The 12,903-nt window shown below is 32.8% G+C and overlaps 1 protein-coding gene across 2 annotated transcripts in view; it reads right to left on the bottom strand.

The window, feature by feature from the left end:
* LOC123529642 (uncharacterized) overlaps positions 1-12,903 on the bottom strand; it is a 582,930-nt gene that overhangs the window by 505,882 nt on the left and 64,145 nt on the right. The window contains exons 4-6 of one of the 2 annotated variants that reach the window (XM_053523049.1): positions 8,198-8,367; positions 3,122-3,260; positions 887-1,114 (exon numbers count right to left, since the gene is read on the bottom strand). In XM_053523049.1, the coding sequence (XP_053379024.1) occupies positions 887-1,114; positions 3,122-3,260; positions 8,198-8,367 (537 nt within the window). The remainder of the gene's footprint in view (positions 1-886; positions 1,115-3,121; positions 3,261-8,197; positions 8,368-12,903) is intronic. The other variant, XM_053523050.1, reaches the window with a different exon arrangement.

Genomic DNA, 12,903 nt, shown 5'->3' with positions numbered 1-12,903 from the left:
GGAGATTAAATGCGCACAAGATTGCATATGCAGACTCTATGTATATAGTATAGTAATAAAAAACAAAGTCCCGTAACTCTGCAATTTTTTTCTGAAAGAACCTAACATGCACTATACACAACTACTATTGTTACTGATCACTTGTGTGAGGTTTCATTAAACTGTGTCAATGGGATGAGGAGAGTTGGTGCGCTAAAGGCTGTGTCTACAGACAGACGGACAGACAGACAGACAGACAGACAGAAAAACTTGATTTCTTACCAGTAATATAATAATCATATCATTACATGACTCCTTACATAGATCACCAATCCATAGTTGTTGCTATATGACAGGTCTATATTCAACATAAGAGTTTGCTGGGCTGTAGTAATACCTTGGAAAAACACATTACGAAAACCCATTTCTGATGACACGTAATAAAATATTTATTATTTACTTGCTGGTTCGTAATTGTCTCGTAGAAAAACTTTACTTTTTTAACAAAGGTAACAGAAGGTCATCCTCATAATACCATAGATCAATGGAATTTCTCAACACCACTCATTAAAAAGATATAACCATAATATTAGTCCTCAGGCTAAAACTACAACCATGTTCAATTTCTCAAAACTTTCAGATTAACAGGATTCTTAAAAAATATATATCTTTTTATGTTTTTGGAAACATATTTTTACTCATTTGAGATGTAACCCTCTGTAAAAGAGAAATTAGAGTGAGTGAGTTGGATATTATATCTCATCAACATAAAAAGATCATATAGCGACAATATCTTAAACATAAGCAAAGTAAGAGGAAAATGAAACTCGCTTTTCAACTAAATGCTGTTGTGAAAAAAGGTCCTGTTTAATGCAAGGATGCATTACTCATAAAACTTGGTACTCACCTCTTTTATCAGCAGCCATGTTTGTTCCAACAAACACTATAGGATTTAAGTCCCTTAGGTATGGTGACTCCTTCATCCAGCTGAGGATTGCCTCGGCCAAATTTCTCGTCTTTACGAACACTATACCACGTGAGTTTTCAAAGTTACCCTTATATGCCTTTATAATCATCTCAAATAACTTATCTAGCTTTGGATTTGGACAGTCTTGAAACCTGGCACTTCTTAATTCTAGAAAATAGAAAAAAAATGTAGTAATTAAGATAAAGCAAAACTAAGCATACTGATTCTCAAATGACTGCTAATTTCAAAATTGAGCATATCTCTACCTAAAATGTTACGAAATTGGTACTTTTTTCTTTTTGAAGTTTTTCACTCTTTAATCGTTTTCGAAGAAGCTGTTTTTCTTTCACAAGAATATTCAGCAAGAGGTGTTAAAAGATTAAATGTATTTTATATAGGAAATCTTTTATTTACTATTTAACTGTAAGACTTGACATACAAATAGCTGATACTGTTCAATACTTGTTCTTTCTCTGTCACTATGTCAAGAGGGCGGAAGAATGTGACAGGTCATGTTAGGCCATCTTTAATAAAAATTGTTTGCAGTGCTCCATGCAACCACTTCACAAGTAGGTAGGCAGATGACTTTTTTTCCTGTCAGTGCATAGCTAATAAAACTAGACCTATCACAAAATGTAATTCATACCCCCATGAAAAACCTTGTTTGAAAAGTTTATACTGGCAATAAATGACACTCATTGTGTAACTCAACACCACTCACTGTACCTTATTCAATAAAAGACAGTCTTATGATGGTCTGCACTGTTCGCTATTCAGTCAGTAAATTTTTAGTAAACACCCCTTCAAATGATAAATGGTACTGCCCAAATTGGAAGATGGACCAGTCCATAATAGAAATTTAGCATGGTAAGGGTTAATAAAAGACAGTCTTATGATTCTGATGCTTTTGCGTTTATATCACTTTTATGTATCACTGTATCAAGTTACACAGAATTCCCTACATGGCTTTGAAGTTATTGTCCTAAATCATAAACTTAATATATTACAAATGTGAAAAATTAAGTACATTTAGAAAGTGAAACTTGCTATATAAACTAACATTATGATCCTATAATTTCAATTAAATGCATGAATAGGTTTCAGAAGCATTAAAGGAAATGTCAATTTTAAAACGGGGAATGATCTTATCAAAACAGAAGTCAGAGTTTTGAGACCTCTTAAATGAATATAACCTACGATTCTTATAACCTGTTTGAAGTTCCAATGCAATATCTTCATTGGTTTCTGAGATTTTTATAGAAAACATCAATTTTGTCAATTTCTAAGGGGAATAATTCTGTCAAAATAAAAGCAACAAAAATTATGATCTCAAATGTTTGTTTTAAACTTCAATCAAATGCATGAACAGGTTACAGAAATACAGAAAGTAATGATAAATTTAGAAAATTTTCCAGTGAAAAGGTGAGATATTTTGTCAAAACAAGGGTCAGAGTCTTAGGAATTGGCATGTGGACACGTCTTATGATCCTACAAATTTGTTGTATTTTTTCAAAATGACATCTGTATCAGTTCCACAGATGGAACAGGATAATGTGCTTCCTATACAGCCGCCCCCATCCCACACGCCCAAACAAAGTTTGAGGGGGGAAGGGGTTGGATATAAATATAGACAGAAAATACTTATGTTGAAGTAGGGCTATTGATAGAATTTCTTCCAGTTTACATTATCATTTCAACTGCAATGGACTTAAGTGATGACCACTGAAAGGAGGAAATAGGACACATGGCCTTTGTACAAAAAGTAATATCTGTCACTTTCAAAGATCAAAAATGATCTGGGTACTAGTACTTGCAACATTGTGAGTCAACCAGAGCACAGCAATCAAAATAGTTAAAGGATGGCCTTTCAATGTATATTGTGAAATCATTTCATGTGGGAATGAATTTTGTGTTGTTGGCAAAAATGTCTCCAAAATGGGGGTTGGAATTTGTTGATTATAAATATTAAAGATATCACAAACAGAAATTTTATTTGATTGTTGCAATCAGAGTATGTGGACTGGCACAACCATGAATTCCATGAAAATTATTCATGACAAATATTGATAATTTTTTATAGCATGTGGTAAGCAGTAAATAGATAAAAGATTTTAGCTTACAAGCATAACATTGAAATTAAGCTAGTTTCAAAAGTCAGCTTTAGACTGTACTTACTTTTGAAGGCTCCATAGAGAATCGATTCATTTTCATCCATTATGGCACTTTCCTTCCAACGATTCATCTCTGCATCAAGATAATCCAGGGCATCACACATCCTTGCATCGTTATATATAATCAAAGCATTGTTGTAATGCTGAAATATAACAACTCTGTTTAACAAAATAAAAGCTGACTGTGCTTATCTGCATAACTATCTAACTTATATAAAAAAGTTATACCAAAATTTTGAACTTGTGGTGAGGGGGGTGGTGGGGGGGGGGGGGGGTGGGAAGCTGAAAATAATATTTTAAAATAACAGTTATGGAACCTGGCACAGAGCAGCCACATATATAAGTTGTAAGGAGTTTAAAATAATTCAGTCCCATAGTTCGTGAGGAAACAGCTGACATGCAAAACTTTCACAAAGGTTTTAAGTTAAACAAGAGGGCCATGATGGCCCTATATCGCTCCCCTGAGTTTAATTGCTTGCTTGAACAAATTTCTTTGCTAAAGCTTCAAAAACAAAAAAAAACTAGGTGAGAAGGTCATGGTAAAGATTATTTAAGATAACTACTGACATCTGTTAAAACATTATACAAGTGGTCCAAATCTCTTTCCTGTAGCTTCAAAAACAAGAAAGTAGGTCAGTAGGTCATGGTTAAGAATATTAAAGATGAGTATTGAAATCTATATCAAAAGTTATACATGTGGTCCAAATTTCCATGCTGTATCTTCAAAAAGAAGAAAGTAGGTCAGTAGGTAAAGATTAAGACTATACAAGATGAGTATTGAAATCTGTATCAAACATTATACATGTGGTCCAAATCTCTTTGCTGTAGCTTCAAAAACAAGAAAGCAGGTCAGTAGGTCAGGGCTAAGAACATTAAGGATGAGTATTGAAATCGTTATCGAAAGTTATGAACGTGGTCCAAATTTCTATGCTGTTAAGATCGGTGTGCAAAACTGTATATGTCATCCAAATTTCAAGGCTGTATCTTTAAAAACAAGAAAGTAGGTCAGTAGGTCAAGGTCACAGTCAAGTGACCCCTTATTACTTGGGGTCATCAGGTAATTATAATTAAATAGTCTAGGAAATATGGTCAGATAATTTTTGAAGTATTTTTTCCTATATAACTCATATAAAAGTGACCCCAGGGCAGGGCCTCTTTTCACCACAGGGGCATTAAATTTGAATAATCTTGTTAGAGAACCACTAGGCAATGCTACATACTAAATATAAAAGGCCTAGGCCTTGAACTTTCAGACAAGAAGAGTTTTAAAGTTTTTTCCTATATAAGTCTATGTAAAACTTGGGACACCCAGGGCAGGGCCTCTGTTCACCCCAGGCACATAATTTGAACTAATTGTGGTAAAGGACCACTAGGCAATGCAACATACCAAATATCAAAAGCCTAGGCCTTGCAATTTCAGGCAAGAAGATTTTTAAAAATTTTTCCGATATAAGTCTATGTAAAACTTGGGAACCCCTGGGTGGGGCCTCTTTTCACCCCAGGGTAATAATTTGAACAATCTTGGTAGAGGACCATAAGGCAATGCTACGTACCAAATATCAAAGGCCTAGGTCTTATGGTTTCAGACAGGAAGAGTTTTAAAGTGTTTTCCTACATAAGTCTATGTAAAACTTGGGACTCCCGGGGCGGGGCCTCTTTTCATCCCAAGGGCATAATTTGCACAATCTTCATAGAGGACCATTAGATGATGTCACATGCCAAATATCGAGGCTCTGCCTTGCAGTTTTGGACAAGAAGATTTTTTAAGTTTTTCCTTTCGGTTGCCATGGCAACCAGAGTTCTGTGAATTCAATTCTTTGAACAGCTTTTGAAGGAGACCACCAAGGAACATCCAGGCCAAGTTTCATCAACTTCCACCAAATGGTTTCAGAGGAGATGTTGTTTAAAGGAAAGTGTGGACGGACGGACGGACGGACGGACGGACGCCGGACGACTGAAGCCGAGCGATCATAATAGCTCACCCCGAGCATTTTGCTCAGGTGAGCTAAAAAAGGATATAATTTTAACAAAATACCATTTATGTAACTTGCCCAGTGAGGTCATCTCGTGATGCAAAAGACATGACATTGTGTGGAGTTGGAGCATTTGGTCTAAATGTTCCTGAGGAACTTGTTTATGTGCAAAACCTTCGTAAAATATTTATGTTAAAAAGGGACATAATGCCAAGAAAATGTCAGCTATAGATCTGATATGGTACTTGCCCTATGGTGGTCATCTATTAATATCAATGAGTTGTGTGAAGCAGTTGGTCTTCTGGTTTCTGAGAAACCTGCTTGCAAACATTTTCCCAAATCTTCCACATTGGAAGGGACATAATTTTGACAAAATGTAAGTTAGAGTTATGTACCTTGTCTTGTATGGTCAACTTATGATATCAGAGTTTGAAAGAAATGAGAAACCTGCTTACAGGCAACACATTGATGGGCATGCTGATGAGGATGTGAATGTTAATGCTGATGAAAGGGTGACAGCAATAAGTCTACTAGTGAAAAATTTCAGTCAAGTTAAAAAATCAGTAATTATCATTAAAAACAGTACATATTGTTTTCAAAGTTTGTAAAAACCGGTGACCTTTTACTGTCTCGTTCAAGCATAAAAGTACTTAAAACGTAGTGTTGTGTGTTCTACAGGTTACCATACATCTAGATCTGTTCAACGAATTTTAACAATGTTACACCTTCCTATATGTTTGTTCTACTGGTCACAGTGGTGTAACACCTACCTCTAGATAAAAGGTAAAGGTAACTTTTATTTACCGTCGCTCTGTGAAACAATTAACATAAGCTCTGTAGAGCTTTTGAGCGACCCTATTTTAAGAACAGTTAAAACCAATACCTTAACCCCAGCAATTTGCTGGTACCAATTTACAGCTTGGTCGACTGAGGCAATCGTGATAAAGTGCCTTGTCCAAGGACACACCGCAGTGGGAGTAGCCAAGGAATCAAACCAGGGGCCTTCACCTCCGTAGGAAAGCATCTTAGCTCTCTCGACAAATTCATCCACATAATGTGCTCTACAGGTTACCACAGTGTTACAACTACATCTAAATATTTTCTACAGGTTTCCACAGTGTTACTCCTACCTCTAGGTTTGTTTTACTGGTCACACTTGTGTAATATCTGCCTCTAGACATGCTCTACAGGTTTCCACAGTGTAACACCAACCTATAGGTTTGCTCTCTTGGTAACAGTGATGTAACACTTACCTCTAAATGTGCTCTACTGGTTACCATAGTGTTACACCTACCTCTAGATGTGTTCTGATGTTAACCATATTGTAACACCTACAACTAGATGTGTTCCACAGGTAACTGTAGTGACAAACCTACCTCTAGATGTGTTCTTCATGTTACTTACACCTACCTGTAGACATATTCTTCTGGTTACCATACTGTAACACATACCTCTAGTTGTGTTCCACAGGTTACTAAAGTGTAACACCTACCTCTAGATGTGTTCTTCAGGTTACTAACACCAGGGTTTCAGAAATTCCATATTCGGAGCCCAGGGGCTACCAGAAAATTCTGTCTGGCTACTTAAGTTTTTCAGATTGTGCCTGATGGGCTACTTTAAACTCTGTATTGAGTTACCCGGAAATCAATAGTCGTATCTTAATGAAGGTAGTATTGAAGCATAATTTTTATTGTTGTCAATAATCACCTTGTTTATCGAGTGATACAGGCCGGAGGCATTATCTTACCACCTACTGAATCAGTCATCAAACAATTAAGTGTGTAATTATACTGGAGGCAAATGCGTTTACAAAAAAACATGTACACGAGAGGCCGTTGATCCATAATGTTCAAAGCAATGTGCAAAGCAGTCTTACAATTATGTCATTTTACCGCAACCTGCCAAAGTGTACTTTCGTTTTCGCTGACATAAATATCTATCAAATTTTAAGAGGAAATACATCAGATCGGAGACTTTTGATAATGAGACAGTTTTGTGCTTACAATGAGTTTATGCTTTAAATTTTAAATACTTGCACACCATGCAAACAAAAATCGACCATTATTTCGCAAAAATTAACAATATCATACCAGAAACTAAACAGTTTTTCGAACAAACGTAAATTCAGATAAGTGAATACACACTGCCAAAGAAGTAAGATACACAATTTACTTGGTTTTAGTCCTTTTACTAATTGTTAAAAGATGTTAAGAATCAGACAGAATTATTTATTGGCTTTAAATGATTTTATACGATAAAGTGCAACTGATACTGTGAGGAATTTGCAAGTTTTTCAGAAATGAAACATTTTTGTCGGAGTTCATGCTAAATGAACAACAAAATATGATTGGCAAATCCATGAATTGTGCTAGCAATTCATGTTTAATTTGCGGATACTAATCTGTCCTTCATTTCACATGAACTCTGAAAAAAATAATTCATTTCTTATATTTACATTATATTTACTTTCCATTTGTAAACAAGGTTATATTATAAACTGCACACATTTTGTTGCATTTAATATTAAAATTGGCTTCCCGACCATCATGACTATACTGTTCACCTGAAACGTTCTCCCTGACTAAACACGGACGTCGTCAAAACAGCAGCCCATTTTCACTAAGCAGTGTTGTCGTAACTTTGGCGCCTTTCCTTTTGCTGTTCATACAAAATGAACGTCAGAATTTTCAATGGAAAGGACGAATGTAAATATATAAAACTGACTGTCAATTTTTAATATGATGTTGTCATTTTGCAATAACTAAAGGGAGAAGAATTCCGAATTTAACTTGTTTTAGTTTTTAAACTCAAATGAAACATAACAGGGGACAAAATGAATGATAATTGCTTTTTTAGGGAACAAAATCTATAACGACATATTTGTATAGCTAAAATTATGAAACCATGTAATACACTACGCATTTCATCCGACTGTTGTCTACAAGCATTAAGCAAATTTTCCAAAAATAAAAACAAAAAAACGGTTGGGCTTCCAGACGAAAATACAGATAGTCAAATAGGCTACCAATAAATTTGCAGATTTTTTAAACCCTGACTAAAACCATCCTCTAAACATATTCTACAGGTTACCAAAGTGTTACACCTACCTCTAGATGTGTTCTACAAGGATTTAGGAATCTTCTAGCTTCAGAACTCTTCAGTTTTGCAGTTTCCCTCCACAGCTTACTAACCCACTGTGTATATTGAGCTGTCCCTTTTTGGGCAGGGGCTTTCAGGGCACACTCAATCTCGCTAGCTTCAGGGATCTCCTTCACCGCTGTGAGTTATTTGATATAATCATACAAATGGCTTTTTGAATACTTAACTTGATCTAACAGTTGGTCAGCATAAAGTCTCATTACAGAAATAATTGTTTAATCTCTGAAAAACTCACACTTGCATTTTTAAGATTTGATAATGGCACCTGTATACAGGTATTAAAAGTATTCAAAACTACAAAATATTACAAGTCACTCTTATTTATCGCCAGTGTTTTGGCTAAATTAGCCTTCTTCAGGGTTAAAAATAAGAACTGTCAAAGTCAAATGACGCTAATTACAATGATGTCAAAATGTAACATAGAGTTTTGCGGAAAAATCACTAATAGAATTATCATAATATTATACATAAATACTGGTTTAAAAAGCACTGTAAGTGCAATGGTTAATTAAAGACAATACATTTCATACTGGCACCCGCAAATAGCAGAATGGAAAAAATAATATATTATAAAGTCTATTAACAATTTTAACATACTGTAATATCATTTACATTGTAACTTCATAGGCGTAACATTTTGTGGTTTGGACCAAAATGACTGCAACTTCATCGATTTACACTTTTGATGACGAAAAGAATAGTAACTATATTTCTTTGGATTTTTTAGGGCTGAGCTGATGAAACTACCGGTATCAAATTGACAAAAATTAGTCCCCACAAATACTAGTAGTAGTATAGTAATTGTTTGTTTTGAAACAATCTGACCTCACTTAACCTTTTGACCACTTCTAAAAAATCCAATGCCGGACAATTTAAAACCCACAGGTTTTAAACCCAGTAAAAAGTTTTAAATACATATGATATAGATGAGTTTACAGAATAGAATATATTGTTTGAAAGAAAGAAGATTTACTGATAATATAAATCCTCATCATGTTACAACAAAAAACGGGAGAAAAATGATAATGGCTACTTGTTCATCTTGTGGAAAAATGAAATCAAAGTTTGTTAAAAGTACAGGGGGTAATTTAGATATTCACAAAGCAATGTTACCTTTATTACCTAAGAAAGGTTTAACACTCCCAGGATATAATTATTGTGGGCCAGGAAATCCCCTAGATAATGGACCCCCTGTCAATGAACTGGATGCAGTATGTATGGACCATGATTTTTGCTATGACAGTGGTTTTAAAAAGGGTACATGTGATAAGCAAATGCTTTCCGACTTAAATAAAACTAAATCAAAAACATTTGGGGAAAAGATTGCAAAACATTTAGTTGTAAAACCTATAATTAAAACGAAATATAAACTTGGACTGGGACAAAAGTCAAAAAACGGGAAAAGGGGGTAGAGTATACCCCCGAAATAACATGGAGTGATGAATTAGCAGAAGAATTACACAAACCAATTAAAAGAAAATTTAGGAAACGAAGAGTGATTGTTAATGATATTGATGATACTTGGTCAGCTGATTTAGTTGACATGCAAGCTTTTTCAAAATATAATAAAGGAGTAAAGTACTTGTTAACCGTTATTGATATATTTAGTAAATATGCTTGGGTTATTCCATTAAAGAATAAAACTGGAGAATCTGTTACTGAAGCATTTAATAAAATAGTTTCAGAAGGTAGAACTCAGGGACGAAAGTCCCCGAAGACTGCAAGAATTCCAACAAATTTATGGGTAGATGAAGGAAAAGAATTTTATATTAAAAAGTTTGAATCATTTTTGAATAAAAATAAAATAACATGTACCATACATTTAATGAAGGAAAGGCTGTAGTAATAGAAAGATTTAATAGAAGTTTAAAAAGAATAATGTGGAAATATTTTACAGCAAATAATACTTATACTTATTTAGATAATTTGCAGGATATGGTTGATAAATATAACAAAACAAAACATTCTAGTATAAAAATGACACCAACCGAAGCTAGTAAAAACTTAAATAAAGGTACTGTTTACTTTAATTTATATGGTGATTTAAAGATACCAAAGAGTAAAACAAAATTTAAAATTGGTGATCGAGTTCGCTTAAGCAAACTTAAAAGACATTTTGAAAAAGGATATACACCAAACTGGACAGAGGAAATATTTATAATTTATAAAATTAATAATACAAATCCCAGAACATACACTATTAAAGATTTAAATGATGAAATAATTCAGGGTTCATTTTATGAACAAGAACTTTTACCTACTACACAAGAGGTTTTTAGAATAGAAAAAGTTATTAGACGAGACTATAAGAAAAAACAAGCTTTAGTAAAATGGAAAGGTTATAGTGAAACATTTAATAGTTGGGTACCATTTAGTGAATTGGAAGAAATTTAATTTAAAAAATATATTAATAAATGAGTCATAAAAATCTAATTTCTAATAATGGAATAGAAACAATAGATCAATTAATTATTCACTTAACTAAACTAGCTGCTGCTTACAGAAAAAGTTATAAATTTTGTGGGAGAGTAAGTACCGGATTATATATTACAGCAGGTATCTTTGGTTGCTCAGCTGCATTAGCACTTGTTCCAGCTATTCCTATATTTGTAGCAGTTGCTGGCGCTGTTCCATCAGTAATTACCATATTTACTAACAGACTAAAACTTGACGACAAGAAATTTATTTTAAAAGCACATCGTCACAAAATAAAACAACTAATAACAAAAGCACGGATTGGAAAAGTAAATAAAGAAGAAGAGAAACAAGTTATTCAGGATATTTTTTACAATACTATTAGAAATGCAGAAAGAAAAAAAAATATTCAATGCCTTTTGAAACGTATATGAAGGAATTTAAACTTAACGGATATAAAAGTAAAAAAGAAGAAGAGCTGTATTAAATTTTACGTGCGTTTTTAGAGATTTTTTTCTATAAGTATATTATATATAGATGGTTAATAGAAAGGTAGATAGAATGATTATGCCAAAATTATCTAGCACTTTAGGAGAAATAATGAATCCAGACAAAAATTCATATAAGAAAGTTTCTAAAGAAGAAATGTTATTAAATCAAAACTTGATCAAATAGTTAGCGATGAATACAAAAATCATGTCATTGATAAATTACAAAATGTTATAGATCCTTATCTTTTAAAAAATAATTTATTTGAATGGAACTGTGGTTGTCTATTAACTGAAGAAGAAAATGCTGAAAGATTATGTGATTGTCCCAGACCAAATAATATTCGAAACAATCCTAAAAAAGTTATTGCAACCAATTATGATACTAATGAAGAAAAAACCCATAAAAGCACTTATGCAGCATCCAAAGACCTTAATATTAATTCAGGGTTAATAACAATGTGCTGCAAAGGAAAAAACCAAGTTAAAAGTGGAATATCAAAAACCAGCGGAAAAAGATATAAATTTAAATATTTTAGTTCTTCTTAAACTTTATTTATTTTATTATTTTTTAATCCTTTTTTCCTTAGTGATTTTTTTTCTAAATATAATATTATAGATGGAAATTGAGAGATCTACAAAACAATATTATAAGAAATTTGAAATTAAAATTACATATAGACGAGATCCAAAGAATCAATTATATTTAACTATAAACGACTCTTATGAAATACTTAAATCTGAACTTAAACTTTAAAAGGTATAAAAATAAACGTTGTTTTAAAATAACTTTTGCAAAAATGGATAAAACTGATACAATATATAAATCAGCTTATTTTCAATCAAAGGCTTTAGAAATTATTAACACAAACGAAATAAAAAAAAACTTTACATCAAGCTTTTGATGAAATAATAAATAGAATTGGTAATTGGATTTCTGAAGGAAGTGGCTGGAGAATAGAGTCAGTTGATGCTCATTATATAAATAGATATAAGTATAGTCCGTTGGCTGCTTCAAGTTATTTAGAGTTACCAAAACCATTACAACATCCAATGAAAGGATTAATAAATATAAAGAATGATGATAACGAATGTTTTAGATGGTGTCATTTAGCTTACAAATTTCCTGTTAAAGAAAACCCTCATAGAGTTTCAAAATATAAAAAACATATAAACGATCTTGATTATACTGGAATTAAATTTCCTGTTACATTAATCAAATACCTAAAATTGAAGTTTTAAATGATATATCATTTAATATATTTGGTTATGAAGAAATTAGTATTTATCCATTGTACATATCAAAATATCAATACGAAGAACACTGTGACATGTTGCTAATTACTAATGATAAAATAACTGATGATGACTGTAAGCCCTCAAGAACTGTAGTCCAACATTATGTTTGGATAAAGACTTTAATAGATTAATGAATAACAAAACAAAAAATACAAACAAGAAACATTTTGTAGATCTTGCCTGCAACACTTTACCCAAGAAAGAATATTAAATGAACATATTCCAAATTGTTTAGCTATTATGGTATCCAGGTGTAAAAATGCCAAAAGAGGAAGTAAAGTACAATTTAAAAATTATCATAAAGGTTTAGCAGTACCTTTTGTAATTTATGCTGATTTGAATCAATAACTAAAAAAGTTTTAACTGCTTTACCATCAACTGAATCTTCATTTACTGAACCATATCAAAATCATATAGATTGTGGTTACGGTTATAAAGTTGTTTGTTGTTAT

The sequence above is a fragment of the Mercenaria mercenaria genome, chromosome 14 (genome assembly GCF_021730395.1).
Source record: "Mercenaria mercenaria strain notata chromosome 14, MADL_Memer_1, whole genome shotgun sequence".
NCBI lineage: Eukaryota > Metazoa > Mollusca > Bivalvia > Venerida > Veneridae > Mercenaria > Mercenaria mercenaria.
Note: the sequence above shows the minus strand (reverse complement) of the source record. Positions and strands in the feature narration are given on the sequence as shown.